Below are 27,470 nucleotides of genomic sequence, written 5' to 3'. Positions count from 1 at the left end.
GGATTCCTCAACCAGTGATTGACTGGCCAGTGCCAGGATGGCAGGCCAGGTCTTTCCTGGCAGCCCCCTGCACCTCAACCCCCTGCAGGACTAAGATTTGCAGCTCATCGAGGGTCCATCCGGGATTCAGTTTGGATCTAACGTATGGGAGTGAAGAGAATTGGCCTCCCATTCCCCCGCCATCTCCACCCAACCTTCAGTCAATCCCCAGAATCCTGTCTTAATAAACCAGCCACCCTCAATCTCTTCTAACCCAAACCTATCGGAACCCGACAACCCTCTTTAATAATGTTGGTATTTGTTAAGCGCTCATTATGTGCGGAGCACTGTTCTAAGCGCTGGGGTAGACATAGGGGAATCAGGTTGTCCCACGTGGGGCTCACGGTCTTAATCCCCATTTTACAGATGAAGTAACTGAGGCACAGAGAAGTGAAGTGACTCGCCCACAGTCACACAGCCGAGTGGCCGAGCTGGGATTCGAACCCATGACCTCTGACTCCAAAACCCGTGCTCTTTCCACTGAGCCCCGCTGCTTCTCTTTCTCACCCTCCGCGCCCAAGTAGTTCCCAACACCTCTTTTACATTCCATACTCCGTGAACTGGTTGCGCTGTGGCTTTTCCGATTACGAACACTCTGGCTCCCACGGATAAGGGAGCGACTCACGTGATCCTGACGTGGCCGGAATGCAAGGTCCAAGACCCCGGGTGACTTAACCCTTCTGACTCCATCGATGACGTGGGCTCCACGTTGAGGAATAAGACACCCGGTGGAAGAATCCCTTCGGAGGCCCGCGGGATGCCGGGAGGGAAGGCGGCGACAAGGTTTCCAAACCTCCCAGGGATACACGGGGACGGACATCTCGACACGTGGCATATAAAGGCTTTATTGAATAATTTATTATCTTAAAGTGACTTTTAAACAAAACGTACAGTGGGGAATCAAAACAAGTACTTTTCGTTTGGCATCGTCGTCAAATCAGGAGGCTTGAATTCTCATTATCTGTTTTGCCAAAACAGGAAATATCCATGGGTGACAGATGCTGCTCTCTGTTGAGTGGAAGTTCTCCATTTTTAGCCCGCACAGCATTGGAGAGAAACGATAACTTTTTAAATAGAATAAACTTTGGAGAAGGCATCCGTGCTGCAACTCGTAGCACCAAATGTTTTTCCCTGAGCACCAAATGCTTTAGGAAAACATTCCAAGTATCAAAGTTTTCAGATAGATAAATATTTATAGATTAAATTCATAAAGAACAGACATTGTTATGAAATATATAGCGATGCCTTCAAAACTTCCTTTCTAGGCAGAGTAGACACATAAGTTAGGAGTCATTTCCCACTTAATTGATTTTTGCAACCTTCTGCAAAACAAATGGCTAATGGCACTGGGCTTACTGATGAAAACGGTGAAAGTGGTTTGGGATTGACACCCTGTCCGGCACATAGCGCAGACATCCCATCCCAGATCCCTACGGGGAGGAGATCGGGAGTTTTACGACCCGGCTAAAACACGGTCCTGGGATACCATTCTCTTTTCTATCCCAAGAAGGTGCTCATCTGGGGCTTGTTCCTTCGGTGGACGCTGTGGAAAAGCAACACAGCGTTGAACAAAATCAACATGGCTTCCCTTTCAATTGAAACCGGAAGGAGCACAGTGCTTGCATTTGGCCAGAAGCCTGAGCGTAAGGCTTCGCCAGACTCCGTTGGTGATTCCTCCTTCGTGAACCAAGTGCTCTTTTAGTCTGAAGCAACCTCCTTCCCCCAAAAGGGCCCGAGCTTGCAGAGCTGGGAATCTATTCGCACTGTGGTCCGTGAAAATGTTTTCAGCATTTGGAGACCCCCGTTCGCCAAGCCGCTGCCACGGCCGAGCCGCCCCCGCCTCGCCAAACGGGGCAGAGTTGGGGAATCACGAGAGGCCGCGACCAACCGCGGGGGCCTCTCTGGGGACCGGACGGCCTCGGTGCCCGCGACTGGAGATGGAGTGGGAGGTTCTGGGAAAAGACGATAGGCCCTGGCCGCCTCGCTTTGGCAGCTACCCATGGAGTCGGCAGCGCCGTCTCTGACCTTGGAGTTCAACCCTGGGAGTGTGGACATCGGACCAAATTCTATCCGCCATTTGTAACCCTCTTGGGACACTGATTCCGAGCCAGACTTGGATTCCAATGGACTGAAAGAAGCATGCACAGAAGCATGGCGAAGACTTTTATTGATAAAACGCATGCACTCGTGGCTTTGGGTGTTGCCGGTGACATATGCAACTTGAACAAAAGACGCAAGCGACTGAATATACGTGTACATATGTGTGTGTGTGTGTGCGCGCGCGTATACGTACCTATCTATATATAAATATATGGCACGTCCCGCTTCTTCGGGCAGTGCCCAGAACTCAGATACCAGCCAAGAGAGCAACTTTGTCCCTTGCAGTTTCCACGAAGAGCACCGAGGAGGGCGTTTCACCAAGGAGGCTGTTCACAGCTCCCTCCATCCTGCGGACGGCCATGCCCGCTCAACAGAATCGCCGCCGGTTCCCCCTCCGACGTGATGGTCGCCGGACTTATTTTTCGTGTCACTTGACAAGCTTCCCCGCTCGCAGACAGACATCCCACTGACCCGGCCGCTGGTCATTGTCTGGACCGGTTCCCGTCAAAGCCGGCGCGCGTTGTCAGGTTTCCACTCGAATATCCATTTCGCCTCTGAGGTTCAGTATCGAAAGTGACTGGATCGTTGGAGCCTTTTTCTTCAGCTGCTGCCTCCTCCCGCCCCCATTCACGCTAACATAATCTGGCATCGTCGACGTGACACGGCACCGGTTTTTCTGAAAAATGATAATATCTACATCGGCGAGGCCGGGGACGGCCAGCCTCTGGAAAATGGAATCTGGTCAGGGATGAAAGTGGGTCTCTCTCTCTCTCTCTCTCTCTCTCTCTCTCTCTCTCCCTCTCTCTCCGACGACTCCGAACCACCATCCTGGCTCCGCACAGTTCCGAGCAGTGCATATACAGTAATAGGTCATTCAATGTCAAAAGGCATAAAAAAGATGAGCAAAATCTTCACAGGCTGCTGCCTGCTGTTGCCTTTAATTATATTAATTAAACTTTGAAATTCTCATGCAAAGAGAGTTGCTGACTTGTGATGCTGAAGAGCCCTTGGAGAATTGGAGGGGGGAAGGGGGGAGTCGGGGAAAGAGGGGGTGAGGAGAGGACCCTGAGATACAGCTTTGTGATTCCTGACGATTTCATCTAAAAACCCAACACCCCACCCAGGCCGTCCCCTGCTAGAGCCCTTCCTCAATGCGCTACTGAACTTGGGATGCGGAAGAGGGCAGATGCTAACGGACCTGGTGTCCGGGTCCTGGAGGGGGTGGGTGGGTGTGGGTGTGTGTGTGACCACCCTTCCAACCCCACTCCAGATCTTTGGTGCCAGCTGTCATCCTGCAGAATCACGCTCTGTTCATTTTCTCCTTGTCCCGAATGCCCAGCGAAAGAAAGGTGTCTCCGGATGCCGCGGGGCCTCGTCTTGCTGGCTGCAGAGACCCGGGAGGGTCCCCCGTCTGCATCTGGTCAGGCGTGTGCACTCTCTGTGTTAGCCTGACAAGACCCGTGGGGCTGAGGGTCCCAGAAAGGCACCCGGCGATGGGGGCCTCGGAAGGATTTTACGTTGTGACACGGCAACGGGGCGCTGAACTCTGCCATTCGCTTAGCCTCCCGGGAGCTTCCGGAGGTCTGCCGGCGGCTTGCAATCCCTCCGTGGACATAATAAGTGTCGTGTGTTCATCTGAGCGGCTTTGCTTCTCCATTAAGGCCAACGAAGCCAGAATTATCTGTGCCTCCTGGGTGGATGTCATCTTCGTGGTGCACTGGTGTGGGGATGTGTGTGCGCGGGCGGGTTTCTCTCCTAAGCGCGGGGAGCAGAGTTTCCGTCGCAAGCACAGCCCTACGGGTCCGTTGCCGAAAATCACCCATCGCCACCACCACCGTGTTCGGGGTTCCTCAGGAGCAGAGAGGACAAGTGGAGGAGGCAGTTTGGTGCAGGCAGAGTTGGCTGGCGGCATCTGAGAAGAAGATGGCGGGCAAGAACTCTCTGGGCAAAGGGAGACAGATCCGGGTCCTGAGGAATTCAGCAAAGGGCTCAACGGTCCGTATACGGGGGCAAATTGGCGGTGAGACTGTTCTCCCCTCTTCGTACCTTCCCGGTCCCCGTTTCCCCTTCACTGAGATGACACTCGGGAGAAGTTGATGCATCGGCCCTGGAGGGGAGAAACAGAGACAAAACAGGAATTCTTAGAGCGCAGTGAAACAGCGGAGACCTAGGATCACCTTTGTCCTCTCTCTTCCTTGGGACGAAGCTGTCGTCCAAAGTCGCTGCTTCTGCCATTAGGCCGGGAATTAAAATCCACTTCTTTTTCCCGGAAGAAAGGATGCTCCAGTGACATGCCGCTCTTCCTCAGTGAAATGCAACTGAAGTAAAATGGGGATGAAGATGTGAGCCCTAGGCGAGCCAGGGACTGGGTCCAATCTGATTTCCTTGTATTCATCCCAGTGCTTAATTTAGTGCCCGGCACAGTGTAAGTGCTTAACAAATACTATAATTATTAAGTTGGTCAATCGCTCAATCCATAGTATTTACTGAGCATTTGCTCTGCGTGCAGAAATGAACTATTGCTGAATTGTACATTCCAAGTGCTTAGTACAGTGCCCGGCACATAGTAAGCGCTCAAAAAATACAACTGAATGAAAGAATAGGAGAGTACAATAGGGTTGGGAGACACAATTCCTGCTCTCAAGGAGCTTACAATCTAGCAGGGAAGACAGACACTAAAATTAACTGCATCAAGGAAGAAGCAATAGAGAATAAAGATATGTTTGTATTACCCGGGGCTGGAGGAGATACGAGTACCCAGGTGCCTAAGTAACACAAAATACTGAAGTAGCAGTAGGTGGAGAAATATGGGGGGGGGGGGGCGAGAGATTAATCCGGGAAGGCCTCCTGGAAGAGATGTGATTTCTGAAGGGCTCTGAAGATGGGGAGAGCAATGGTCCACGGGATGTGAAGCAAGAGGGAGTTCCAGAAATAGGGAAGGCATGAGCCAGAGGTCGGTGGTAAGAGAGATGAGAACCAGACACAGTGAATAATAGGTCTGTCTCTAAATCATCAGCGACCTCAAAGTGTTCTTCTTTCTCCTTCAAATACTGACACCCACAGGAATTCACCACCCACATTCCCTGGCCCCAAGGAGCTTCCACTCTAAGGAGGCCCCAGACATAAAATGATTTACAGATAGGATAATCAGAATGAGCAATTTACTGCGCGGTTGACAGAGACAAGTTCCTCTTTAGCAGTATGAGAACCCGGGGGGATGGGGGGAAGCTGGCACCTTTCTGAATGGCAGAAACATCCATCAGGTGGGAAGAGGCAGCGTATTCTCCAGATCAATGGGAGGAGATCGATATACAGCCAGCCCGCACTCCTGGAAAATACATTTGAATGACCCACTCCTCTACCTCGAAGATTCGAACGACTTCTATCGAGAAAGGGTGGCATGAGAATGTGAGCAAATGGTCACGGTTCCTGCCTTCTCAATCCATCAGTGGGTATTTATTGAGCACTTACTGTTTGCAGAACACCGAATAAGCACTTGGGAGAGTACAGTATCACAGAGTTGGTGGCCACGTTCCCCGCCCACCACGGGTTTACATTCTAGAGGGACAGACAGACATTGATATACAAAAATAAATTACGGCTACATACATAAGTACAGTGGGGCGGAGGGGAGGGTGCAGGGGGGATGCAGAAGGGAGTTGGAGAAGAGGAAATGAGAGATTAATCAGGAAAGGCCTCTTGGCGGAGATGTGTCTAAGGAATAAGTGCTTTGGAGAGCACACGCTACAGTAAAGTTTGAAGACACGGTCTCTGCCCACAAGGAGCTTACAGTCCACCGGGAAGACAGACATTGAAATAAAATACAAACAGGAGAAATGGCACGGGATGAGGGTCATGCAAAAGTGCCGTGGTGCTCAGGGTGAATTGAAAAGCAAGTGATTAAAGGATACAGATCTAAGTGAACAGGTGATTGTAAGCTCCTTGTTGGGAGGGACCGGTCTACCAACTCTGTCACACTGTACTCTCCCAAGTGCTTAGTACAGTGCGTAAGTGCTCAATGAATACAATTGATTGATTGATGCATGATGCAGAGGGAGAATGAGTAGAGGAGTGAGGGCTTAGTCAGGGAAGGTATCTTGGAGAAGTGGTTTTAGGATGGCACCCTTTTGAAGTGGGAGGTGGGAAAAACAATCAATAATCTATCTAGAGTAATTACTGATCTCCGACTGTGCGCAGAGAACTTTACTAACCCATCAGGAGAGTATGACAGAACTAGAATACATGATTCCCTCCCTTGAGGAGCTCACAATAGAACGGGGGAGACATACCTCATAAAGTACCGCGAGGAATCAATTGGTCAATTCTATTTATTGAGTGCTTTCTGTGTGCAAAGCATGTGCTTGGGAGAGTACACTATAGCAATAAACAGACACATTTCCTACCCACAACAAGCTTACAGTCTAGAGGGAGAGGAGGAAATAATAGGGTATAAAGATATGGGGAAGCAGTGTGGCTTAGTGGAAAGACCACGGGCTTGGGAGTCAAAGGTCGAGGGTTCTAATCCCACTCCCAGCTGTGTGACTTTGGGCAAGTCACTTCACTTCTCTGGGCCTCAGTTACCTCATCTGTAAAATGGGGATTAAGACTGTGAGCCCCAACCTGATTGCCTTGTATCTACCCCAGCGCTTAGAACAGTGCTCGGCACACAGTAAGAGCGTAACAAATACCATCTTCATCATTGGGGAGGTGAGAAGAGGTTGTCAGTACCTCAAGGGATTAAATCTTGAGGGTGAGAATTTATGCTGAAAGGAGAAACCCAAGTTTAACTTCCAGAGCATTCTGCTGGCCAATGTACTGTAGCTGGGGTCGACAAGATCAAGACACTCCACCATTTAACATCTTACCACTAAAAGGATGCATCTGAGAAGATAAAGAAAAATCAAGTTACTTGTGAGCAGGGATCGTGTCTATCAAATCTACTGTATTGTACTCTCTAAACCGCTTAGTACACAGTGCTTAGTACTGCCTAGTACTACTCTACTCTAGAGAAGGAGCGTGGCTCAGTGGAAAGAGCCCGGGCTTGGGAGTCAGAGGTCATGTGTTCAAATTCCGGCTCAGCCGCTTGTCAGCTGTGTGACTTTGGGCAAGGCACTTAACTTCTCTGTGCTCAGTTACCTCATCTGTAAAATGGGGATTAAGACCGTGAGCCCCACGTGAGACAACCTGATCACCTTGTATCCTCTCCAGTGCTTAGAACAGTGCTTTGCACATAGTAAGCGCTTACCAAATGCCATCGTTTATTTTACCTCCTCCTACTACTCTATAAACACTAAGCATTCACTAAATACCACAGATTGATCGATCCAGGAACGGTCAAGCCCCGTGGAAGAATATTATCGTCTAGGCCGGCAACCCGGACCCTCTTTCCCGGGAGGATCTCCGGTTCTCCCTGGATTTCACCTTCCAGCCATGGGCGGGACTGCTGGGACGCTTAGGGTGGGGTGCAGGAGAGTTTGGATTCGTGGATCCGAAACTCTGAATTTCAGCGTAAATCCTGCCAGATCATGGACTTTAGTCAGCTTGTGGTCGGAAAACGGCACTGCTTGAAAGCATGGTCTAAAATAGGGTATGGCAAAAAAACCCCTGTAATTCGGAGACCAAAGCGGCTCAGGAGATTCTACAAACATCAGCTCAAAGTTGTGGTCGGACGGAACACGGAATCAGGTCAAATCAGCAACATCCTTGGAATGTTAGAAAGCTTCTCCACCAAAAAAAAAAATCACTCTTCGGGAGCTGTTTAAAGTGTGAACGGTTTTGGAGAAGTCAATTGATTATTTCTGCCTTCAATCCCTTAAAGGCAGGAACATCTTAACTTCCACCTAAAAATGGAATTTAATCATTTTTTTTTATATTTGCAACAGACAACTAGCTGGATTCCAAGTGGATTTTTTTTTTTCCTGATCTAGTTAAGAGTTTTAGTAGTCACGTCAGGAACTATTGATCACTTTTACTTGCAATAGTATTAAAGTCTGACAGGTAGAGTACCAGCAGCAGAAAGAATACTGCCACCACCAGAGCCGTAATTTGTTTATGCTTTTAAAGAGGGGAGACAATTAAAAAAAATTCTTCCAGCCCTGCTTTCATTGCATTTTAAAATCCCCGTCGCTCTTCCTACAGAGGGGGCATTGATACAACCAAAAACACAACGGTAACTTATAAAGAATGCATTCGAGATCTATCTGATTGTTTTTTGAAGGTTTGTTTCTTTTCCATGGGAGTTTAAGTCATGTAAACCAAAAATATTTGGATTCTTCCACTATTGTCTCAAAAGTGTATTTAAAATTCCATTTAAGAAGATGCCTATAGGTATTTTGAACAGGGCCATTTTTAGTGACTTTTCTGCAGATGCGATTCTGCCCAGTGCACATAGATTTCCCCACATTTAAAACCCTCCTAAAAACCCACCATAATAATTTTGGTATTTGTTAAGCGCTTACTAGGTGCTGAGCTCCGTTCTAAGCGCTGGGGTAGACACAGGGTAATTAGGTTGTCTCACGTAGGGCTCACAGTCTTAATCCCCATTTTACAGATGAGGTAACTGAGGCACCAAGAAGTTAAGTGACTTGCCCAAGGTCACACAGCTGACAAGTGGCGAAGCCGGGATTAGCACCCCGGACCTCTGACCCCTAAGCCCGGGCTCTTTCCACTGAGCCACACTGCTTCACCATTTGTAGGGTACATTCCCTAAATCATTCTCCAGTTAATTAAAGCCACAATTAGCACTTAGAATGTATTCCCAGTCATCCTCAACACTTATACAGCTATTCAATTATATATTCAATGACTCTTTCCGCTTCTTCATCCCAACAGATCTCCATTACCACTTATCAATCAATCAAGAGTATTTATTGAGCACTTTCTAGGTACGGAGCACTGTACTAGGCACTTGGGAGAGCACAGTACAAATTTTATCCTTGTTCTTCCTTTCGCTCTCACCGTCTGTGGATAAATTTTGTAAAGGGAACGTGAGCTTTGCTGCTGTTGGACTCTCCCACACACTTCCGAGTGCTCTGAAGTCATTAAGGACTCAATAAATGTCGCTGAGGAACTGATCGATTTAAAGATGATTCACAGAGACGACGGAGGATGCTCTTTCTTGTCGTAGCCGGATGACACTGGGGCTGAAAGGACGCTGATGACTTGTCATGCCGTTCTGGAGAAACTGAGCTTCACTTAGCATGAGGAGGAGAAGGCAAAATGCCTGATATTTCCATGTTTTTAAAAGGTTTATGACACAATTCTGATGATACCATCAGAACGAATCTTGTGTCATCTCAATTCTAATGCCTCCCCCTTTAGGAAGATCTACTTAGGGAATTACATGATAAAATCTATTTCTGACAAAATGTAAATGAAAATCACTAAATATTTTCTAATCTGTTTTGGACTTCACCGCTTGGACTTGAAGCACTGTTTGGACTTCACTTGACTGCTTTGAGTGAATTGATTTCTGATCTAAAAGCATACCTTAATTATGAACAGAACACAAGGGCTTATTAATACCATTTCCAGAGTCATGTTTTATGCTACATTCACAACCTCAAACTCAATTAGACAATCAATACAACCAATTTGAATTCAGATGTATCTTGCCTTGTAAATCATTGGGTCATAAACCTTAACAATACCAACATGTAGTCAGTATAAAATTGAACTAAATTAGTGTCTTAAGGCTACATTAATTTAAAAATGAGTTATGAATTGATTTCCCAAATTTCCCATGGGAGATCAAAGAACCCTGGATTCTCTGCATTGAGCAGGAATCTCAACTCCTTGGCAGAGGGAATGGAGGACATTTAGGATATGAGAAGCAGCACGGCCTTGAGGAAAGAACATGGGCTTAGGTCACAGGACCTGGATCCTAATCCCGGCTCTGCCAGTTGTCTGCCGTGTGACCTTGGACAAGTCACCTAACTGCTCTGTGCCTCGGTTACCTCATCTGTAAAATGGAAACTAAGACTGTGAGCTCTATGTGGGACAGGGACTGTGTCCAACTCGATTATCCGGTATCTATCCCGTTGCTTAGTACAGTGCCTGGGACAGAGTAAGGGCTTAACAAATACGATTTTTAAAAGAGAATAGGTTCTCTGTTCCCTGGAACCAGTAAAGGCACACAGGTGCACCGTGCTGAGCGACATTAGCATTCCCCGAACCGTCCCGGCCCCGGGTTTTTCTTCCAGGCCTTTTCCGGGATATATTTCACTGCAATGGCTGTTATAATACTACAGACACCCCGTAAATACTCGTTGACAAGCTAAAGCATACAACTGCCGTTTAGTTTAGATTTTTTTAAAAAATCGGATAGCTGATTTATACATACGCTGACTTCCGAAAGAGGTTAGTAAAATCCCATGATCTATGCAATTGTAAAGCGTGTTTGAAGTTTAAGAGCAGGTCCGCATACAAGCGGAATCAAACGCCCACCCAGGCTGACATAAAGAAGGGCAGGAAATCTCGACTGTCAGGGATTAACTTGAACCTGAGGGTAAAATATATACAGAACTACACTTAGTTCTTACACTCGCTTGGAGAGAAACAGGCTCTGCCTAAACTAAGCCACCGCTGAGAGCGAATCATTCTGTTCTTGCCAAGTACTTATTCTCTGTATTGCTACGACCGCTACATAGGCTTGGTATAGTGCTTCTATAGTAAGCACCAGAGTTATAATAACGGCTATGAGAGAGGCCACGGGAAGGGGGAGTCCCCATTCTGAAAGGTGTTCTTCACCAGCAACCCCGCCGCTGCAGCGACCCAGCCTCTGCCTTTGAATTTGGAAGGCGGTCCATCTGAAAAGGGACCACTGGGCTCTTTGGCCCGGCTCATCTCCAGAAATCAGATGGTAGCGGATGGATTAACTAACCTCAGCCTGGCAAAGCCCAAAGCTGGACAACTGGACTCTCCATTGCATTCAGGCCGCCCTGACGACTCTGCTGGACCTCTCGCCAGAGACGGCCAGATGTTCGTTCTTTATTGGCTATTTTAGTCATTTTCCCCAAGTTGTTGCTTTTTTCACGCGATGATGGCACTGAAGCTTCTGATAATGAAGAAAACATATTTTTATGTGGGATTTTGGGGGTTTTAAATATACAACGTAACATATGTTTAACACATAACATATGGAAATAAGGAAAAGCAAAGTCTGAATTTTCGTCCCAAAAGCTGGATCAAAAGCTAACGCCGTACGTGGCAGGAAGCCAGCCAAATGAGGTCAGCTCCAACCTCCTCCGTGACCGGGTAAGAAAAGTCATCGGATGCTTCTCGTTTGCCAAAAGCCAACATTTTTCCAAATTTCAACACTTTGTCCTTGTCCTTTCAGCTGCACACTGGGTAATTCACTAAATAGACTTCTCCCTCACTAGGGCTGGCTTGTTTGTCGGTCCAGATCTTTGGGGGAAGCTAATACCCCACCGGCTCCTAGAGCCCCAGCCCATCACGGCACCGAGGGCTCAATCGCCAGAACAGCTCTCTCCTTCTGCCGGTGTTTTTGCAGGGATCTTCACTATAGAAGAGGAGAACTGGGAACTGAGAATTTTCCAGGGCTCCTGACCCAATAAAGAGCCAATCTGGACACATAATAAGAACAACAATGATAATACTAATGAAAATAACTGTGGTATTTGTTAAGCCCTACGTGCCAGGCACTTTACTGAGAGCTGGGGTGATTACGAGCAAATCAGGTTGGACACAGTCCCTGTCTCATACAGGGCTCACGGCCTTAATTCCTATTTTACAGATGAGGTAAATGAAGCACAGAGAAGGGAAGTGACTTGACTAAGATCACAAGGTAGACAAGGGGCAGAGCTGGGACCGGGTACTTCTGACTCCCGGGCCTATGCTCTAACCATTAGACCACACTGCTTCTCATGGCCTAGGGTAAAGAGCTTAGTGGATAGACATCAGCCAAACCCCCTCCACCCACAAAATCCCAAACCAAAAAATGGTGGGTTTTTTCCTCGAGAGGCCCATTTCGGGCACCAAAATGATACAGAGTGCTGTCACCACAAGTGCCGACTTTTCTCTTGTAGACTGTAAGCTCCTTTTGCTCAGGAATTGCATCTATCAGCTCTCATATGTTGTACTTAATAATAATCGTGCTATCTGTTAAGTGCTTACTATATGCCAGGCACTGTACTAAGTGTTGAGGTGGATACATGCAAATCAGGTTGAACACAGTCCCTGTCCTACCTAGGGCTCACAGTCTCAATCCCAATTTTCCAGATGAGGTAACTATGGCCCAGAGAAGGAGAAGTGAAGTGCCTTGCCTAAGGTCACAACAGCAGACAAATGGTGGAGCTGGGATTAGAAGCCACGACCTTCTGGTTCCCAGGCCCGTGCTCCAGCCACTAGGCCACGTTAGAGAATCTGTCGGGAAGCTGACGTCGCCTGCCTCACGGTGGGCTGAGCCCAATACTTTCCGAAGCCCTGAGCTCCACATTCGTCTGGAAGCGAACAAGGAGCTGGCGACCATCACCGGTCAACCCTCACGTGGCACGACTCCCAGAGTCACATACGCCCCAATGAGTGGACTCATTATGCCTCCCAAGCCCAGGGGACTCAAAGGCCCACGCCGTGAGATACGTTCTGACAGAGCTCATTTGGACTAAAAGCACCCCAAAGGAAAAGGTCCAGAAGAGGGCAATTAAAACCCGGTCACTTGCTCAGCGGGAACTTTAAAGCTCCTCAGTGAGCTAGGGTTCTTGAATTAAGTAAACTGGTTCAGGGAGGAAAACTCTAAGGGCTAAGGGTGAGTGTCTGGCAACGTGTCTCCCGCTAGACTGTACGTTCACTGTGGGCAGGGAATGTGGCGCTTATCTTGTACTCTCCCAAGCGCTTAGTACAGGGCTCTGCACACAGTAAGCACTCAATAAATATGACTGATGTGCAAAGAAAGGAATGGAGGAAAAATGTTTCCAGTTGAAGGGGATGCTCATGCATAAGATGAATCCCGAGTTGGCTGGTGGGCTACCGGGCTTCAGAATGGATGGGATCTTTCTGGATTTCAAACCCGTGGCAAGAGATCTCATCGACTAAATCTGGGCTTTTATCTGCATGTGCACAAAGCCACGCTAAGAATGAAGAGCTCGATTTTTCTTTTCGCTTTGGGAAGGCGGTGCAGGAGGACCGTGGATTACGTTGGCAGTAGCGGGAAGGGTTGCCAGCGGCAGACGCCGCTCGCTCTCCGGCGTGCCCCCTTTCCCGAGCACCGTCCGCGGCAGCGAAAGGAGGAAAGCTCTGGGTACCGTCTTTAACGCTCTCTGTTCTTCTTTCCACAGTGCACTTCCAGATAACTGCCAGTCATTTGGCCAGGGCAGCGCACAGGAGGTAGAACAGGCACAGATGGTCCTAATGCATAAATGTAATCTAGCAAAAGGTTGCCAATGCCAGCCCAGAACGGAGTCCAAATAGCGGCATAGGAATTCAGAGATTGGCAAGGTTAAAGCTCTGACGGGGAGAGCTTACTGATCCCAGATCAACAATAGAAACTCTCCCACAAATGCGTCTGTTTCGTTTACGCTGTTTACCTTCAATGTATTTGTTTAGATGATATTTAGATAGATATTTAGATAGATTTCAAGGGGACTAACATTTGACACTCTTTGCTCCATGAAGGGGTTTGCGTGTCTAAGGCACAGATTGCTATACAATCGGAGACATTTGGAAATTGGGACAATGTACGTACACAAGATCTACACGTTTGCGGATCGTTACGTTTTTCTTCTCCTCAGGCCCATCTGCATTGAGTTTTTCTGAAAATTGCTCACCTTTAGCCTTCTTTCCCTCCCCCTCAAAATACGCCAGAATACCACCCACCCCACCTTCAAGGCCTTATTAAGGTACCATCAACTCCAAATCCCTGATTAAACCCTCTTTTCTCCAATAATAATGACGGCATTTTTTTAAGGGCTGACTAGGTGCCAAGCACTGTTCTAAGCGCTGGGGTAGATACAAGGTTAGCAGGTTGTCCCACGTGGGGCTCACAGTCTTAATCCTTATTTTACAGAAGAGGGAACTGAGGCACAGCGAAGTTAAGTGACTCGCCCAAAGTCACACAGCTGACAAGTGGTGGAGCCGGGATTAGAACCCACGACCTCTGGCTCCCAAGCCCGGGCTCTTTCCACTAAGCCACGCTGCTTCTCCAATTGCCTCTCCCTCCTGTATCACTTGGATCTGTATCTTTTGGGCACTTGATATTCACCCCACCCTCTGCTCCACAGGAATTACATACATACCTGTAAATTATTTGTTTATAGCAAGGTCTATTTTCCCCTCTAGACCATAAGCTCGTTGTGGGCGGGCAACCTGCCTATCAACACCATTGTACCTCAATATATACCACTGACTGACCAATTGAATGATGGATTATTTCAGGCCGTGAATAAATCTTCCCTCTTTCCCTTTTCTTTTAAACATCCAAAGTGTGAACGGCAATGACAGAGACTATTGTAAAGTTACAGGACGGGTCAACGTGATGCCATAATCGATAGATCGATCAACGATACTTATTGGGCACTGTACTGTGTGCAAAGCACTGTACTAAACCTGTGAGCGAGTGGAAAGAGTAAAAGCCTGGGAGTAAGAGGACTGGGGTTCTAATCCCTGCTCCACCACATACCTGCTGTGGGACTTGGACAAGTCACTTAACTTCTCGGTGCTTCGGATCCCTCGTCTGTAAAATGGAGATTGAATACATGTTCTCCCTCCTACTTAGGCTGTGGGACCTGATGATCTTGTATTTATCCCAGTGCTTTGTACAGTGCTTGGCACATAATAAACCCTAAACAAATACCACAACTCTCATTATAATTATAATTACTATTATTATTCCCTGCCTTCAAGGAGCTTACAGTCTAGAAGAGAATTTACAGCCTAGAGGATGGGATAAGATGGAAAAGTTGCGACAAGCAGTCTAGTGGATAGAGCACGGGCCTGCGAGTCAGAGGACCTGGGTTCTAATCCCGGCTCCACCAGTCATCTGCTTTGTGACTTTGGATAAATCGCTTCACTTCTCCGTGGCTCAGTTACCTCATCTGTAAAGTGGGGATTACAACTGTGAACCCAGTATGGGACAAGGCCTGTGACCAACTCAATTAGCTTGTATCTACCCCAGCACGTATTACAGTGCCCAGCACTGCTTAACAAATACCATTAATTTTAAAAAAAGTAAAAAAAAATTCCCTCATATAGTTAAAAATTCCATTTTTCGCCCTCTGTTAAGGGAATGTGTCTTATTGTTCTATTGTATTCTCCCAAGTGCTTAGTACAGTGCTCTGCACACATAAACTCTCAATAATTATGACTGAATGAACGAATGAGGCAATCTGGCTTTCTACAAGACTGACTAACCTTTCATTTTCCTACCCTCCCTTCTGCATCACCTATGCGCCTGGGTCTACACCCCTTAAGCACTGACATATTCATCCCTCCACAAGCTCCACAGCAATTATGTACATAATCATTAAATCGTATTTATTGAGCACATACTGCGTGCAGAGCACTGTACTAAGCGCTTGGAAAGTACAATTCAGCAACAGAGACAATCCTTACCTCATCCCCCATCTGTAATTTATTTTTTATGTCTACCTCCCCCACTAGATTTTAAGTTCCCTGAGGAACGGGGTCATATCTGTCAACTCATTTATATTGTACTCGCCCAGGCACTTAGTACAGTACTCTGTACACACTAAGTGCTCAATAAATACCCTTCACTAACTGACAGAGGGAATTCTGTCTTTCTATTTGTTGGGGTCCTTCCGAGCACAGATCGGGGGGGAATCTCCCTCATACCAAGACATTTATGTGTACCCTCCCTTGGGTCTCCATGCAATCAATCGATCAGTGGTATTTATTGAGCGCTTACTAGGCGCAGAGCAACATACCAAGCACTTGGGAGAGTATGATACAAATATTTCTGGACACAGGTGAGATCAGAGTTCAAGATTTGAGGGTGGATGACATCTCCTCTGTGGCAGTCTGAGTCTGGCTCAGACCCCGGATCAAAGCAAAGGAGCATGGGCAGGACCGTGAGCTCGTTGTGGGCAGGGAATTTGTCTATTTGTTGTTGTAGTGTACTCTCCCAAGTGCTTAGTGCAGTGCTTTGCTCATAGTAAAAGCTCAATAAAAGATTGAATGAATGACAGTCTATTAGTTGAGGTGCAAAATGACCTTCCCCACAGTGATCTGGGCACAGGCAATGCAAGATGGAGGAGGCCAAAGCTGCACCAGGCTGGAAGGGGAGGCTTGCTCGAAGAAGAGAGCCAAACTGTCATGGAGAATTGACCCAGACAGCCCATTCAGAATGCCATCTCCGCCCCTGGTTATGGCAGGGCTCCGATCAGTGCAAGACGGTACTTGCCATATGTGCTACTGTACCTCTGGACAAACGCAAGTCGGCTGGAAATAGAGGAAGCTGTCGGGGCCGAGACGGGCTGGACAACTGGAGAGTCCGCCAACCGGTCATTAAATCGGCTACCACCCTCCCTCAGGTGAGCAGACACTGAACTCCAGTGAAGAGGTCAGTGGAGAGATAAGCTGTTCTTGTCCTAATGGAGGCGGGCTGCGGATAAGAGGGTCTTTAAATAGGGGGTTACGATGAGCCCGATGGTATTTGCCGAACGCTTAGTTCAATTCAACTCAGTCATACCTAGCGAGCGTTTACTGTGGGCAAATCACTGCACTAAGCGCTTGGGAGAGTACAATATAACGGTAAACTGAAACATTCCCTGCTCACAGTGAGCTTACAGTCTAGCATTGCACTAAGCGCTTGGGAGAGAACAATACAACAGAATCGATAGACATGTTTCCTGCCCACAACGAGCTTACAGTCCTGAGCCCAGTCACCTCTCTGTCCTTAGAAAAGGCTGTGGAATGCTAAACGATCCTGTTGCGAACATTTTCTCATTAGACTAGAAAGGCTCGGGTTGAGAGGGGACATCATTAACATTTATAACGCTTACAAGGGTGTGGACAAGGCGGACACACCATTGTTATGCACCAAATCCCACCTCACCAGGATGAGGGCCCCCCCCCCCTTAAGCTTGAGGAGGGTGGATTCAGAAGGAAACCCTTTTTCATCCAGCTGGGGATAAATATATAAGGGATCCATCGCCACAGGAAGTTAGACAAATTGAAAAACCTGTCAGTCCAAAAGGATTTGAACAAGTCCATAGCCAAGAGATCCACGGTGGGTTACTTGAAGGAAACGTTGGAGAAGCTGGTCTCAGCCGGAGGGTCGGAGGGGTGAGGCGTCGGGGGGGGGGGGGGGGGAGCAGGGGGTGCGGATCTTAGAGGGTAAATCTACTTCACTAGCTACGGAAATGCTACGGGGGTTGCCTATAGTATGAACCGAGTAGCAATGACCAATAGGAAAAGCGGTGACTGAGCTAAAGGCAATATCGCTTCCAGGTTAAGAAGCCGTGTGGCCCAGCGGATAGAGCACGGGCCTGGGAGTCAGATGATTTGCTTGTTTATCCACACCGGTGCTTAGTACAGTGCCTGGCACACAGTAAACACTTAAATACCACAATTATCATTATTATTACTGAGGACCTGGGTTCTAATCCCTGCTCCACCTCTTGTCTTCTGTGAGCTTCAGACAAGTCACTTCACTTGTGTGTGTCTCAGTTACCTCATCTGTAAAGTGGGGATTAAGACTGAGCTTCCAAGCACTTAGTACAGTGCTCTGCACATAGTAAGTGCTCAATAAATACGACTGAATGAATGAATGAATGAGCTCCATGAAGGACGGGGACTGTGTCCAACCTGGCATCCTTGTACCTACCCCAGGGCTTAGTGGAGTGTCTGGCACATAGAGAGGGCTTAAGAGCTAACCATTAAAAAAAAAATGGTGCTCCACACCTACTCAAGCTTCACGGAACTAAGGCTTCCTAGGGCAGTTTCAACAGTCAGGACCACGTGGAAAGACTCACTACCATTTTGGCAGAGATGAAGGTCCCGTCGATTTGCCCCAAGAGCTCCTGGGGCTTGGTGCAGGAGGGGAAAGGGAAGGAAGTGGGGATTCTCTGCCCCAAGCAGAGCTGGGACACGCAGTCTTGGAAAGACGGGGACATCGCAACTAGGGCGACAGTTCCCAGAAACTACGTTTTCTCCAAGAACCTCATCCCACTTTATCTCGCCAACTTCTCAGAGCTCTAAGACTAAACTGTGATATCTTAGCCTTCAAACCCGGCCAAGTCACGTGCCAGTACCCCCGGGGGTAGTTCTGGAATTGTCCCCTGGCTGGCTTAAGTCAGCAGAAAACGGGTTCCCTCTGAGGGGCGGGCAAAACCTGCCGCTTCCATTCGGCACAGTTCCAGGTTTTAATTCATCTCTGCGGCGACAAACCGCAGCCCTGCCAGGGAAGGTATTTTTAAAATGGTATTTTGATCCTCGGGACACAAAGCTGTAATTGCCGTTGCATCTGTATGCCACACCACTAATTCCCCTTTATTAAAAAGACTCATAGTAAGCCCATTCGGAGTCCCCGAGTTTAGGAAAAGTAAAGGAAGATGAAGGGGCAGGCTGACCCTTGCCAGACTGATTCGGAGTTTTTAGTTTGGTTTTAATGGCATTCGTTAAGCGCTTATTATGTGCCAGACACTGTACTAAGTGCTGGGATAGATACAAGCTAATCAGGTTGGACACAGTCGCTGCCCCACAGAAGGCTCACAGTCTGAATCGCCATTTCCCGGATGAGGGAACTGAGGCCCAGAGAAGTGAAGGGACTTACCCAAGGTCACACAGCACATTAGAACACAGGTACTCTGACTCCCAGGCCTGTGCTCTATCAGGCCACGCTGCTTCTCTTCCCAACTGGAAGAAGGGAAGATTTTCCTCTTCCCAACGAGCCCATCCAACCCCAGATGTAGCCTGGCTAGTCCAGGAGGTGGGGCTTAAAAAATAATAATAATAATAATAATGATAAAAATAATAATGATAAGTGCTTATTATTTTCCAGGCACTGTACTAAGCACTGGGAAAGAATCATGGAGCTGGGAACTGATGAATTTCAGATGTGAAGAGGCCACGGGCTGAGGAGACGAGAGCTTCTTCAATAAAAGGGGCAGCATGGTCTAATGAATTGGAAGAACCTACCTCAATATACTAACTCCAGAAATAAGGTCCACTCCTTAGGGTAGGTGGACATGATAGGAAAATCAGTCAATCAGTCGGTCAATCGTATTTATTGAGCACTTACTGTGTGCAGAACACTGTACTAAATGCTTGGGAGAGTATGAAACAACGGACACAATCCCTGCCCACAGTGAGCTTACGGTTGAGAGAGGGAGACGGACAGTAATATTAATAAATAAAATTACAGATATGTACGTAAGCGCTGTGGGGCTGGGGGGGGGGATGAATAAAGGGATCGAGTCAAGGTGACTCAGAAGGGAGTGGGAGAAGAGGAAAGGACAGACATTCGTAAAAATAAATATCTTACGGATACAGGCGGAAGTGCTCGGGGATACTAGCCCAGTGGTGGAAAAAAAAGAGCCGGCTAGTGAGGCTGAGAAGCAGCTGGAGAGGTAGAAGGAACCAGAAACCCTAAGTGTTGGATGGTTTGGTTTGGTTTGATGGTTTTTCCAGGAAGAGGAATTAGTCAATACTATCAAAGACAGCTGAGAGGTCAAGGAAGATGAGGTTAGAGTACAGCCTATTAGGTTTAGCTAAGGAGGTCGTGGGTGACTTTGAAGAGTGCCACCAGTGGGAAGTTGTCTTTTCATCAGCAATTACTGTCCCACCTCAAGTTGGTCCTAAAAGGCCAAAACCCCATCAGCACCTGTCTTTCTCACTTCTCTGAAGTCCACTGAGGTTTCACAGGGAAGCAGTGTGGTCCAGTGGATAGAGCATGGGCCGAGAGCCAGAAGGACCTGGGCTCTAATCCCGACCTTGCCACTTTATCTGCTGAGTGACCTTGGGCAAGTCACCTTACTTCTCTGGGCCTCAGTTACCTCATCTGTAAAATGTAAAATGAGCCCAATGGGGGAAAGGGATTGTGTCCAACCCCATTATCTTGCATCTATCCCTGTGTTTAATACAGTGCCTGGCACAAAGTAAGGACTTAACGAATACCATTATTATTATGTTATCATTATTATTAAAAACCGGGCCTGAAATAAATCTGAGTTGACGGAGCGGGCGGAGCTGAGGTTCGGCTTGCCAGTTAGAGCAAAAGTTACATCTTCGATCCTATTTGATAGTTTGCTGCTATAAATAACACTCGTTTGCTTCACATCCCTTTCCTCTCACAGCAACTGTTTGGCAACTTTACAGATCACATTTGTCAGTGGGAAGTCGGAAATGGAAGAGTTTGATTTTAAGTTTAGTTTTACAGTCCCTATTGAACATTTCCCCATGGTTCTGACAAAGGTAGCTGGAAAACCTGGTGACTCCTACTTCATCTTCCATTTTCATAGAGAGAGAGACAAGGAGGCAAATGAGAAAACAGCATCAGGCACCACAAACACTAAATAGAAAAACACCACGAGGGATAAGCTTTTTGTCTACACTTTGTGGTCAGGCCTGTGGACGCTGAGTCGGCCTTTTCAGCCACACATACATCCACGCTTAGAGGTGAACTTCACTGTCGGGGCATCTGCTTCCAATAAAAAGGACAACTAGGTAAGCTAGATAGATGTTAAGCATTTAGGATGCTCCCAAACCTGTCCATTTTACTAAATTCCATTCCGTCATTATTTTCAAAGATGTTTTAAAGAAAAACATAAAAATCTAATTTAACACCCGTGCACCTCTCTGTCATCTGTGCAGCACTGGGCTGTTTAGTTTGGTGTGTCAGCGAAAGAATCAGTTGAGTGTATTTGTTGAGCGCTTACTGTGTGCAGAGCACTGTACTAAGTAGCTGGAGGAGTAGACCGGAACAATATAACAGACCCCTTCCTGGCCCAAGATGACCTTACAGTCTAGAGGTGGAGACAGATATTAATACAAATAAATAAAATTCCAGATATGCACATAAATGCTGGATGAGAGGTTTCTTAAGGGGACCCAAGCCTTCATTATTCACCTCTGCCATCACAGCGACAGCAAGGAGATTTGGGAGGATGAAATCATGCTCCCTGCTCCAAAACAGCCACTTGTGGACTAATAAGTACGATGCTCCTCGAACCACTCTCCTGCCACACCAACAGTGAAACTGATTTCCTGTTCTTTTGACTCACACACACACCCACACACACCGGTGCCACAAACACATCCACACCAATGCCACAAACACATCCTGGCCCGCCCCACAAAACACCCCGACGCCAAACTCCCTCGGGATCTCCAGATACTCCCACCGCAGACGGAACTTGCCCCACACAAACATCTCAGCGCTACACATCCTCATACAACCCACGCACACACTGACGTTACATACCCACCCGTGGACGCCACACACATACACACATCTTTCCTTAATTTGATCTTTTCCCTCCTCCATCTGCCGGAAGCTGCCTGGCAGGCCAGGACTCGGTTTCATTCGTTCCCTTCAGATCTGCTTTTTTCAAAAATTTGAATGGTATTTGTTAAGCGCTTACTATGTGTCAAACACTCTTCTAAGTGCTGGGATAGGGACAAGTTAATTAGGTTGGACGCGGTCCCTGTCCCCTAAAGGGCTCGCAGTTTAAGGAGGAGGGACAACAGGAGTTAATGATAATAGCAATAATAAAATAATAATAATAATTGTGGCCATTGTACTGAATCCTCATTTTACAGTTGAGAAAACTGAGGCACAGCTCTCCAAGCCCTCTCCCTCCCTGGGCCGAAGCTCTGGATTCCTTAAACCAAAATAAAATTAACCATGGAGAAACCCAACCATCAACCCTGGCTTCTCGAGAACCATCCTGCCCAAAGTCTGCTCAGTCCAGAGAATCTATTTTTGCAAGCTTATTTTCACGAGTTTTGGAAAGCGACGTGACCTAGTGGACAGAGCACGGGCCTGGGAGTCAGAGGACCTGGGTTCTAATCCTGACTCTGCCACTTGTGTGCTCTATGACCTTGAGCAAGTCACTTCACTTCTCTGTGCCTCAGTTACCTCATCTATAAAATGGAGATTAAAATCGTGAGCCCTAAGTGACAGAGACTTTGTCGAACCCGATTATCCCGTATTTACCCCAGGGCTCAGTACAGTGCCCGGCACATAGTAAGCACTTAACAAATACCATTTAAAAAAAAAAATTTCTCTTGGGTCAGATTGCCTGACTGGAGCCAACTGGTGCAAACCCAGAGCTGCAAAGAAAAGGCCAAGGGAGGCAAACTCCTGAGAGAAAGGCAACAGAAAAATGCCTGGTATTTTCCATCACTGGAGCACTTTCCAACTCCAGTACCCAATCATCCTTTACGGTGTGTGATGTCAAAAACACTTACTGCACAAGCAGAGATCTGTGTTTCTTTTGCCACAGACAATAAATCTTTAGTGTCTTCTCCTGATACGCATCACTCCACTTGATCTCAAGAGGCCCTGTACATCTCTCTTTCACTCTGCCGCTTCTAACAAGGTCACTTTCGAGCAGCGATATAACTTCTCCCAGAATGGAGAGCCAGGCTCGATAATTAATATACCCGGGTAACTGCTTCCTCAGCAGTGCTTTATTTCTCTAAATAAAGGTTCTTCTCAATCATAACACTTCATAGAAGCACAAAATGTATTCCAGATATCAAATGGGTTAAAAAAAAACACCTCTTGGCTTTTCCTCCTTCTTTTTAGACTTGCATTGAGTTTGAAAATTTATCCAGAAGGTAAATAATTGGCAATGTTAACACATAAGTTACTATGACCTTTGTCTTGGGTCAGTGGATGGGGATTTAGGAGGAAGCACCTGCTTCACCTATACAATCACTGAGGTGTATTTAAGTGGCATTACTGTATATTGCCTAGGATGGGGGTGAGAGTCGAGAGACCTGGGTTCTAATCCTGCCTCCGCCTCTTGTCTGCTGGGTGATCAAGTACTCATATTTATTGAGTGCTTTTGGTATACAGCACATTGTATTAAGCACTTGGGAGAGTACAGTGTAGCTGAGTTGGTTGACACAGTCCTTGCCCACAAGGAGTTTAAAGTCTAGAGGTGATCTTTAACAAGATAACTAACTTCTCTGCGCCTCAGTTTCCTCATTTGTCAAATAGGGATCCGATGCCTATTCTCCCTCCCCCATAGGGCTCACAGTCTAAGAAGGAAAGAGAACAGGTATTGAATCCCCATTTTACAGAGGACAAAACAACTGAGGCACTGAGAAGCTAAAGGACTTTTCCAAGGTAGCACAGGAGGCCAGCAGGCAACTGGCAGAGTTGGGATTAGAACCCAGCTCCTCGGACTCTCAGGCCTGTGCTCTGTCCAGTAGGCCACGCTAATTCTTGACTGTCATTTCCCTGCAAACACTGAGAATGGCTCCCCAGATTTCATGGGTTAGTCATTCCTCTTTTTTTCTGGGGGAATATAAATCTTTACCTGTTCCCATATTTGATTTTTGTCTCCATCCAATGGGGATTGTGAGACAACGATGACTTGAGTTAATAACCCTACTTACTACAGTCCACACCCCGTCCCTTAATGGGAGGCTCGACAATAACCGGGGTAATAATTTTATATCATTTGGGCTTTCCAAGGGAGAGGTGGATTGCCTGGTGTCCTTGGTGTAGGACTAGTTGAGTTCAATGGTTAACCCTCGTCATAAACCAAGTGGGAAGGGTGAGGGTGAGGAGGGGGGCAAAGGGAGTGGAAGGGGAGAGAGAGAGAGATAGAGTTGGTACCCACCATCACTGGGTTAGGTCACTATCACAAGCCCCATCCATGCCTGTACTAAGAAGTGAATGTCTAGTAAATGGAGAGTGACAGGTAATAATTATTCGAATGCAATACGCTGTACGCTCTAACACCATGGCTGGGACAAGACGTCAAATTCAGGCCCATTCCTATGGGACGGAATCAGCTGGATCAGGTAGACCAAATCACCTGGCCATAATTCGGTCTCCATGGAGACCTGCCCAGATATGCCTTGGGATTTCTGCAGCTGGTGGGGAACACCGAAAACCAATACCTGAAGCATGAGCGATATAAGCAGAAGTCTCTGAGACTCGAGAATCTGCTTCTGGACCACGCAATGCTCTTCAACCACCTCTTAACACAAACCGATCTGCTTTCTGAAAACTCCCCTGTCCAAAGTCGAGTTGCCCCAGAAATGTAACTGGATACAAAACTATAATTTGCAAAGCTCACTGCAGTCAAAATACCAGAGAGACTGTCATGCTGGGTGGGCCAGAAAACCTGACACAAAACAGGCCACAAGCCAGACAGAAGGAGCGCCGCCATCGTCTTCTGATTCTTCATTCATTCATTCATTCGTATTTGTTGAGCACTTACTGTATTCAGAGCACTGTACAAGAGTACAAGAAAAGAATAAACAGATATATTCCCTGCCCACAACGAGCTAGGTGGTATCGGTCCACTCCAGCTGGCACCGGGACCTGTCAGTGCCGGCGCCAGCCCAGCCGACACGGAATGTGACCGTTATTTTATTTCTCGCTCAGATTCCGAGGAAGAGTAGCATCCGGAGTCTTCTTCCTCCCCGAAAGCCCTCTGACCCGGGACCGTTGCCAGATCACCCGGTCTGGCTGGTCTACTTCATTAGTTGCTGTCTGCATCATCCCTCCGAAAACGTCAGATACCATCACTGGTTTCATTCTTTATCGCTTCCTCCTCCTCTGCAGACAGTGTCACCCTGGGAAACCTGCTGCCCCTTTCTCTTATGTCTCAATTATCAGCGCTGTCACTTTCTGAAATCCTGGCTGCTTCCAGGGGAACGGACCTGGCTGGTTTAGTGGAGCAGCTCCCGGGATTCATTCGTTCGTTTGTATTTATTGAGCACTTACTGTATGCGGAGCTCTGTACTAAGCGCTGGGAGAGTCCAATACAATAATAAACAGAAACAGTCCCTGCCCACAATGAGTTTAGTGTCTAGAACGGGGGACACCGCCATTAACAGAAATAATATTTATATGCTCAGTCAATAAGACCGACTGACCACTGTTACCTAGATCGGAGGCACCTCCCAAGCCTCGTGATGGAAAATCACAACTCTACTGGTACCAAAATGGTTTCTTTCTTAGTCCTGGGCTAGTTTCTTTTCTCTTCCTCAGGAAAAGGGCACCCTCACCAAGAGGCTTGCTCAGATTCCGCCACCGTTCAGTAAACAGAGCCATTGATAATGAGGACTCTTGTGTGCACGCAACCAACAGCCATGTGAGGGTTGGGTCTTCAAAATTGGTTCCCTTCGCTAAGTGCACATGTGCACATGATAAGAGCGGTGAAAGGAATGTCATCCTTGAGCTCTCAGGGTGTCATAAAAGATGGAGGGCCAATTCCAGTGTGGCAATGAGTTTCCTTCCCAGACAGTGGGGGCCTTCTCAGTTTGTCCTGAAGATGACAAGCACCAATGAATTCCTGTCTTTGCTGGGCTCTGACACAACTCCCAGTGCAATATTATTCATTACTGCACAGAGCACGGGCCTGGAAGTCAAAAGGATCTGGGTTCTAACGCCGGCTCCGCCGCTTGTCTGCTGCGTGGCCCTGCGCAAGTCACTTCTCTATGCCTCAGTTACCTCATCTGTTTTAATGAGATGTTCTTCCCCTTGACTCTATTTATTGCCATTGTTCTTGTCTGTCCGTCTCCCCCGATTAGACTGTAAACCCGTCAAAGGGCAGGGACCGTCTCTATCTGGTGCCGATTTGTACATTCCAAGCGCTTAGTACAGTGCTCTGCACATAGTAAGCACTCACTAAATACTATTGAATGAATGAATGAATGGAGATTGAAACTGGGAGCCCAGGTGGGACAGGGACTGTGTCCAACCCGATTTGCTTGTATTCACTCCAGCACTTAGAATAGGGCCTGGCACACAGCAAGCACTTAGCAAATACTACAATTATTATCATCAAAATTAGGATCAAGAACCCTAGGAAAGGAGCTATGGCACTGGGAGAGATGGGATCACAGTGCTTTTGCTTTTCCTCAGAAACCAGGCTTCATCGAGAAGTATCTTAGTCCCAGGAGCTGGAGTCTACGATCACTGGAATCCCTGTCTGTCGAATGTGTCAGGGCTTTGCAAGGATCATATAGTGAACCGATATTTTCCTAAGGAAATTTCATTAACTCCACATGGAAAAATCCTGGAGGAATTGGTTTTCCCAACATAGGACTGAAAGGCACTGGGATCTAATGGGAAGTACACGGCCTTGGAAGTCACCGGAACTGGGTTCTAATCCCAGCAATGCCACTTGCCTGCTGTGTGACCTTGGGCAAGTCACTTCACTTCTCAGTGCCTCGGTTTTGATTTAATAACTATTCACCTTCCTCCTCAGACTGGGAGCTCCATGTGGGACAGGGGCTGTGTCCAGCCTGATTAACTTGTATCTACCTCAGCACTTAGAACAGTATTTGACACTTAGTAAGCACTTAATGAACACCATCATTATTGAGAGTTCGGGCTCAAACAGCTGGTGAAAACCTATGTGTACGCAGACTTATTGGATGCTAAAAAAGATCTTCTCTTTCTGCACTCAAATAAATAGATGAATATTACCCTAACCGCTGCCCTGTAAGCAGATCAAATACAATATTCTGTGCTGCATACACTTTGGGAAACATTTCTCTACACAATCAAGGAAAAGGACATGTTGAAGCCAATAAAAATAATCACATAAGAACCAAAAATTTCCACTGCTCAATTTCTGTAGGTGCCATTTTTTTAAATTAAAAAATGTTGAGTTCATAAAGCTGGCATTTCCTGTGACCTTAAAAGAGCAGAATGTGTGATGCTCTCTCACTAACTGTAGTAGCTCTGATTTAGTAGTTCTCTAGACTGTAGCTCATTTTGAGCAAGGAACATCTCAACCAGCTGTTATATTGTTATCGCCCAAGTGTATGGTACAGTGCTCTGCACATAGTAAAAGTGCTCAATAAATACCATTAATTGATTTTTTAATTATTCCTCTGTCCTAAAGAAAATTCAGATTGCCTCAGAATCATGCATCTTAAAAAAAAGGTTAATAAAATCAGGAACTAAGTGTCTATGTTGCCTTTGCTTATTTTAAAGGTTCCCAAGAAAATCTTACCCATTCTGCCAAGGCTCTTCACTCGTACACTTACTAGTTTCTCTCTATGCCCCTGAATCGGAAAGACTTGGTTCCGGTGCTAATAATACTAATAATTACCGTATTTGTTAAGTGCTTACTATGTGCCAGGAACTGTTCTAAGCACTAGGGTAGATACGAAGTAATCGGGTTGGACACAGTTGGACAACGCTAGAGAGTTTGCCC

General features: G+C 47.0%; 1 protein-coding gene across 1 annotated transcript in view; it reads right to left on the bottom strand.

Moving 5' to 3' along the window:
- Nucleotides 1-868: 868 nt before the first annotated feature.
- ANTXR2 (ANTXR cell adhesion molecule 2) overlaps nt 869-27,470 on the bottom strand; it is a 126,323-nt gene continuing 99,721 nt past the window's right edge. Inside the window, exon 17 of the mRNA XM_029073295.2 lies at nt 869-4,246. Within this exon, the coding sequence (XP_028929128.1) occupies nt 4,208-4,246 (39 nt within the window). The 3' untranslated portion in view covers nt 869-4,207. The remainder of the gene's footprint in view (nt 4,247-27,470) is intronic.

This window comes from Ornithorhynchus anatinus, chromosome 10 (genome assembly GCF_004115215.2).
Source record: "Ornithorhynchus anatinus isolate Pmale09 chromosome 10, mOrnAna1.pri.v4, whole genome shotgun sequence".
In the NCBI taxonomy this organism is placed as follows: domain Eukaryota; kingdom Metazoa; phylum Chordata; class Mammalia; order Monotremata; family Ornithorhynchidae; genus Ornithorhynchus; species Ornithorhynchus anatinus.
This window is presented reverse-complemented; position numbering and strand designations above follow the sequence as displayed.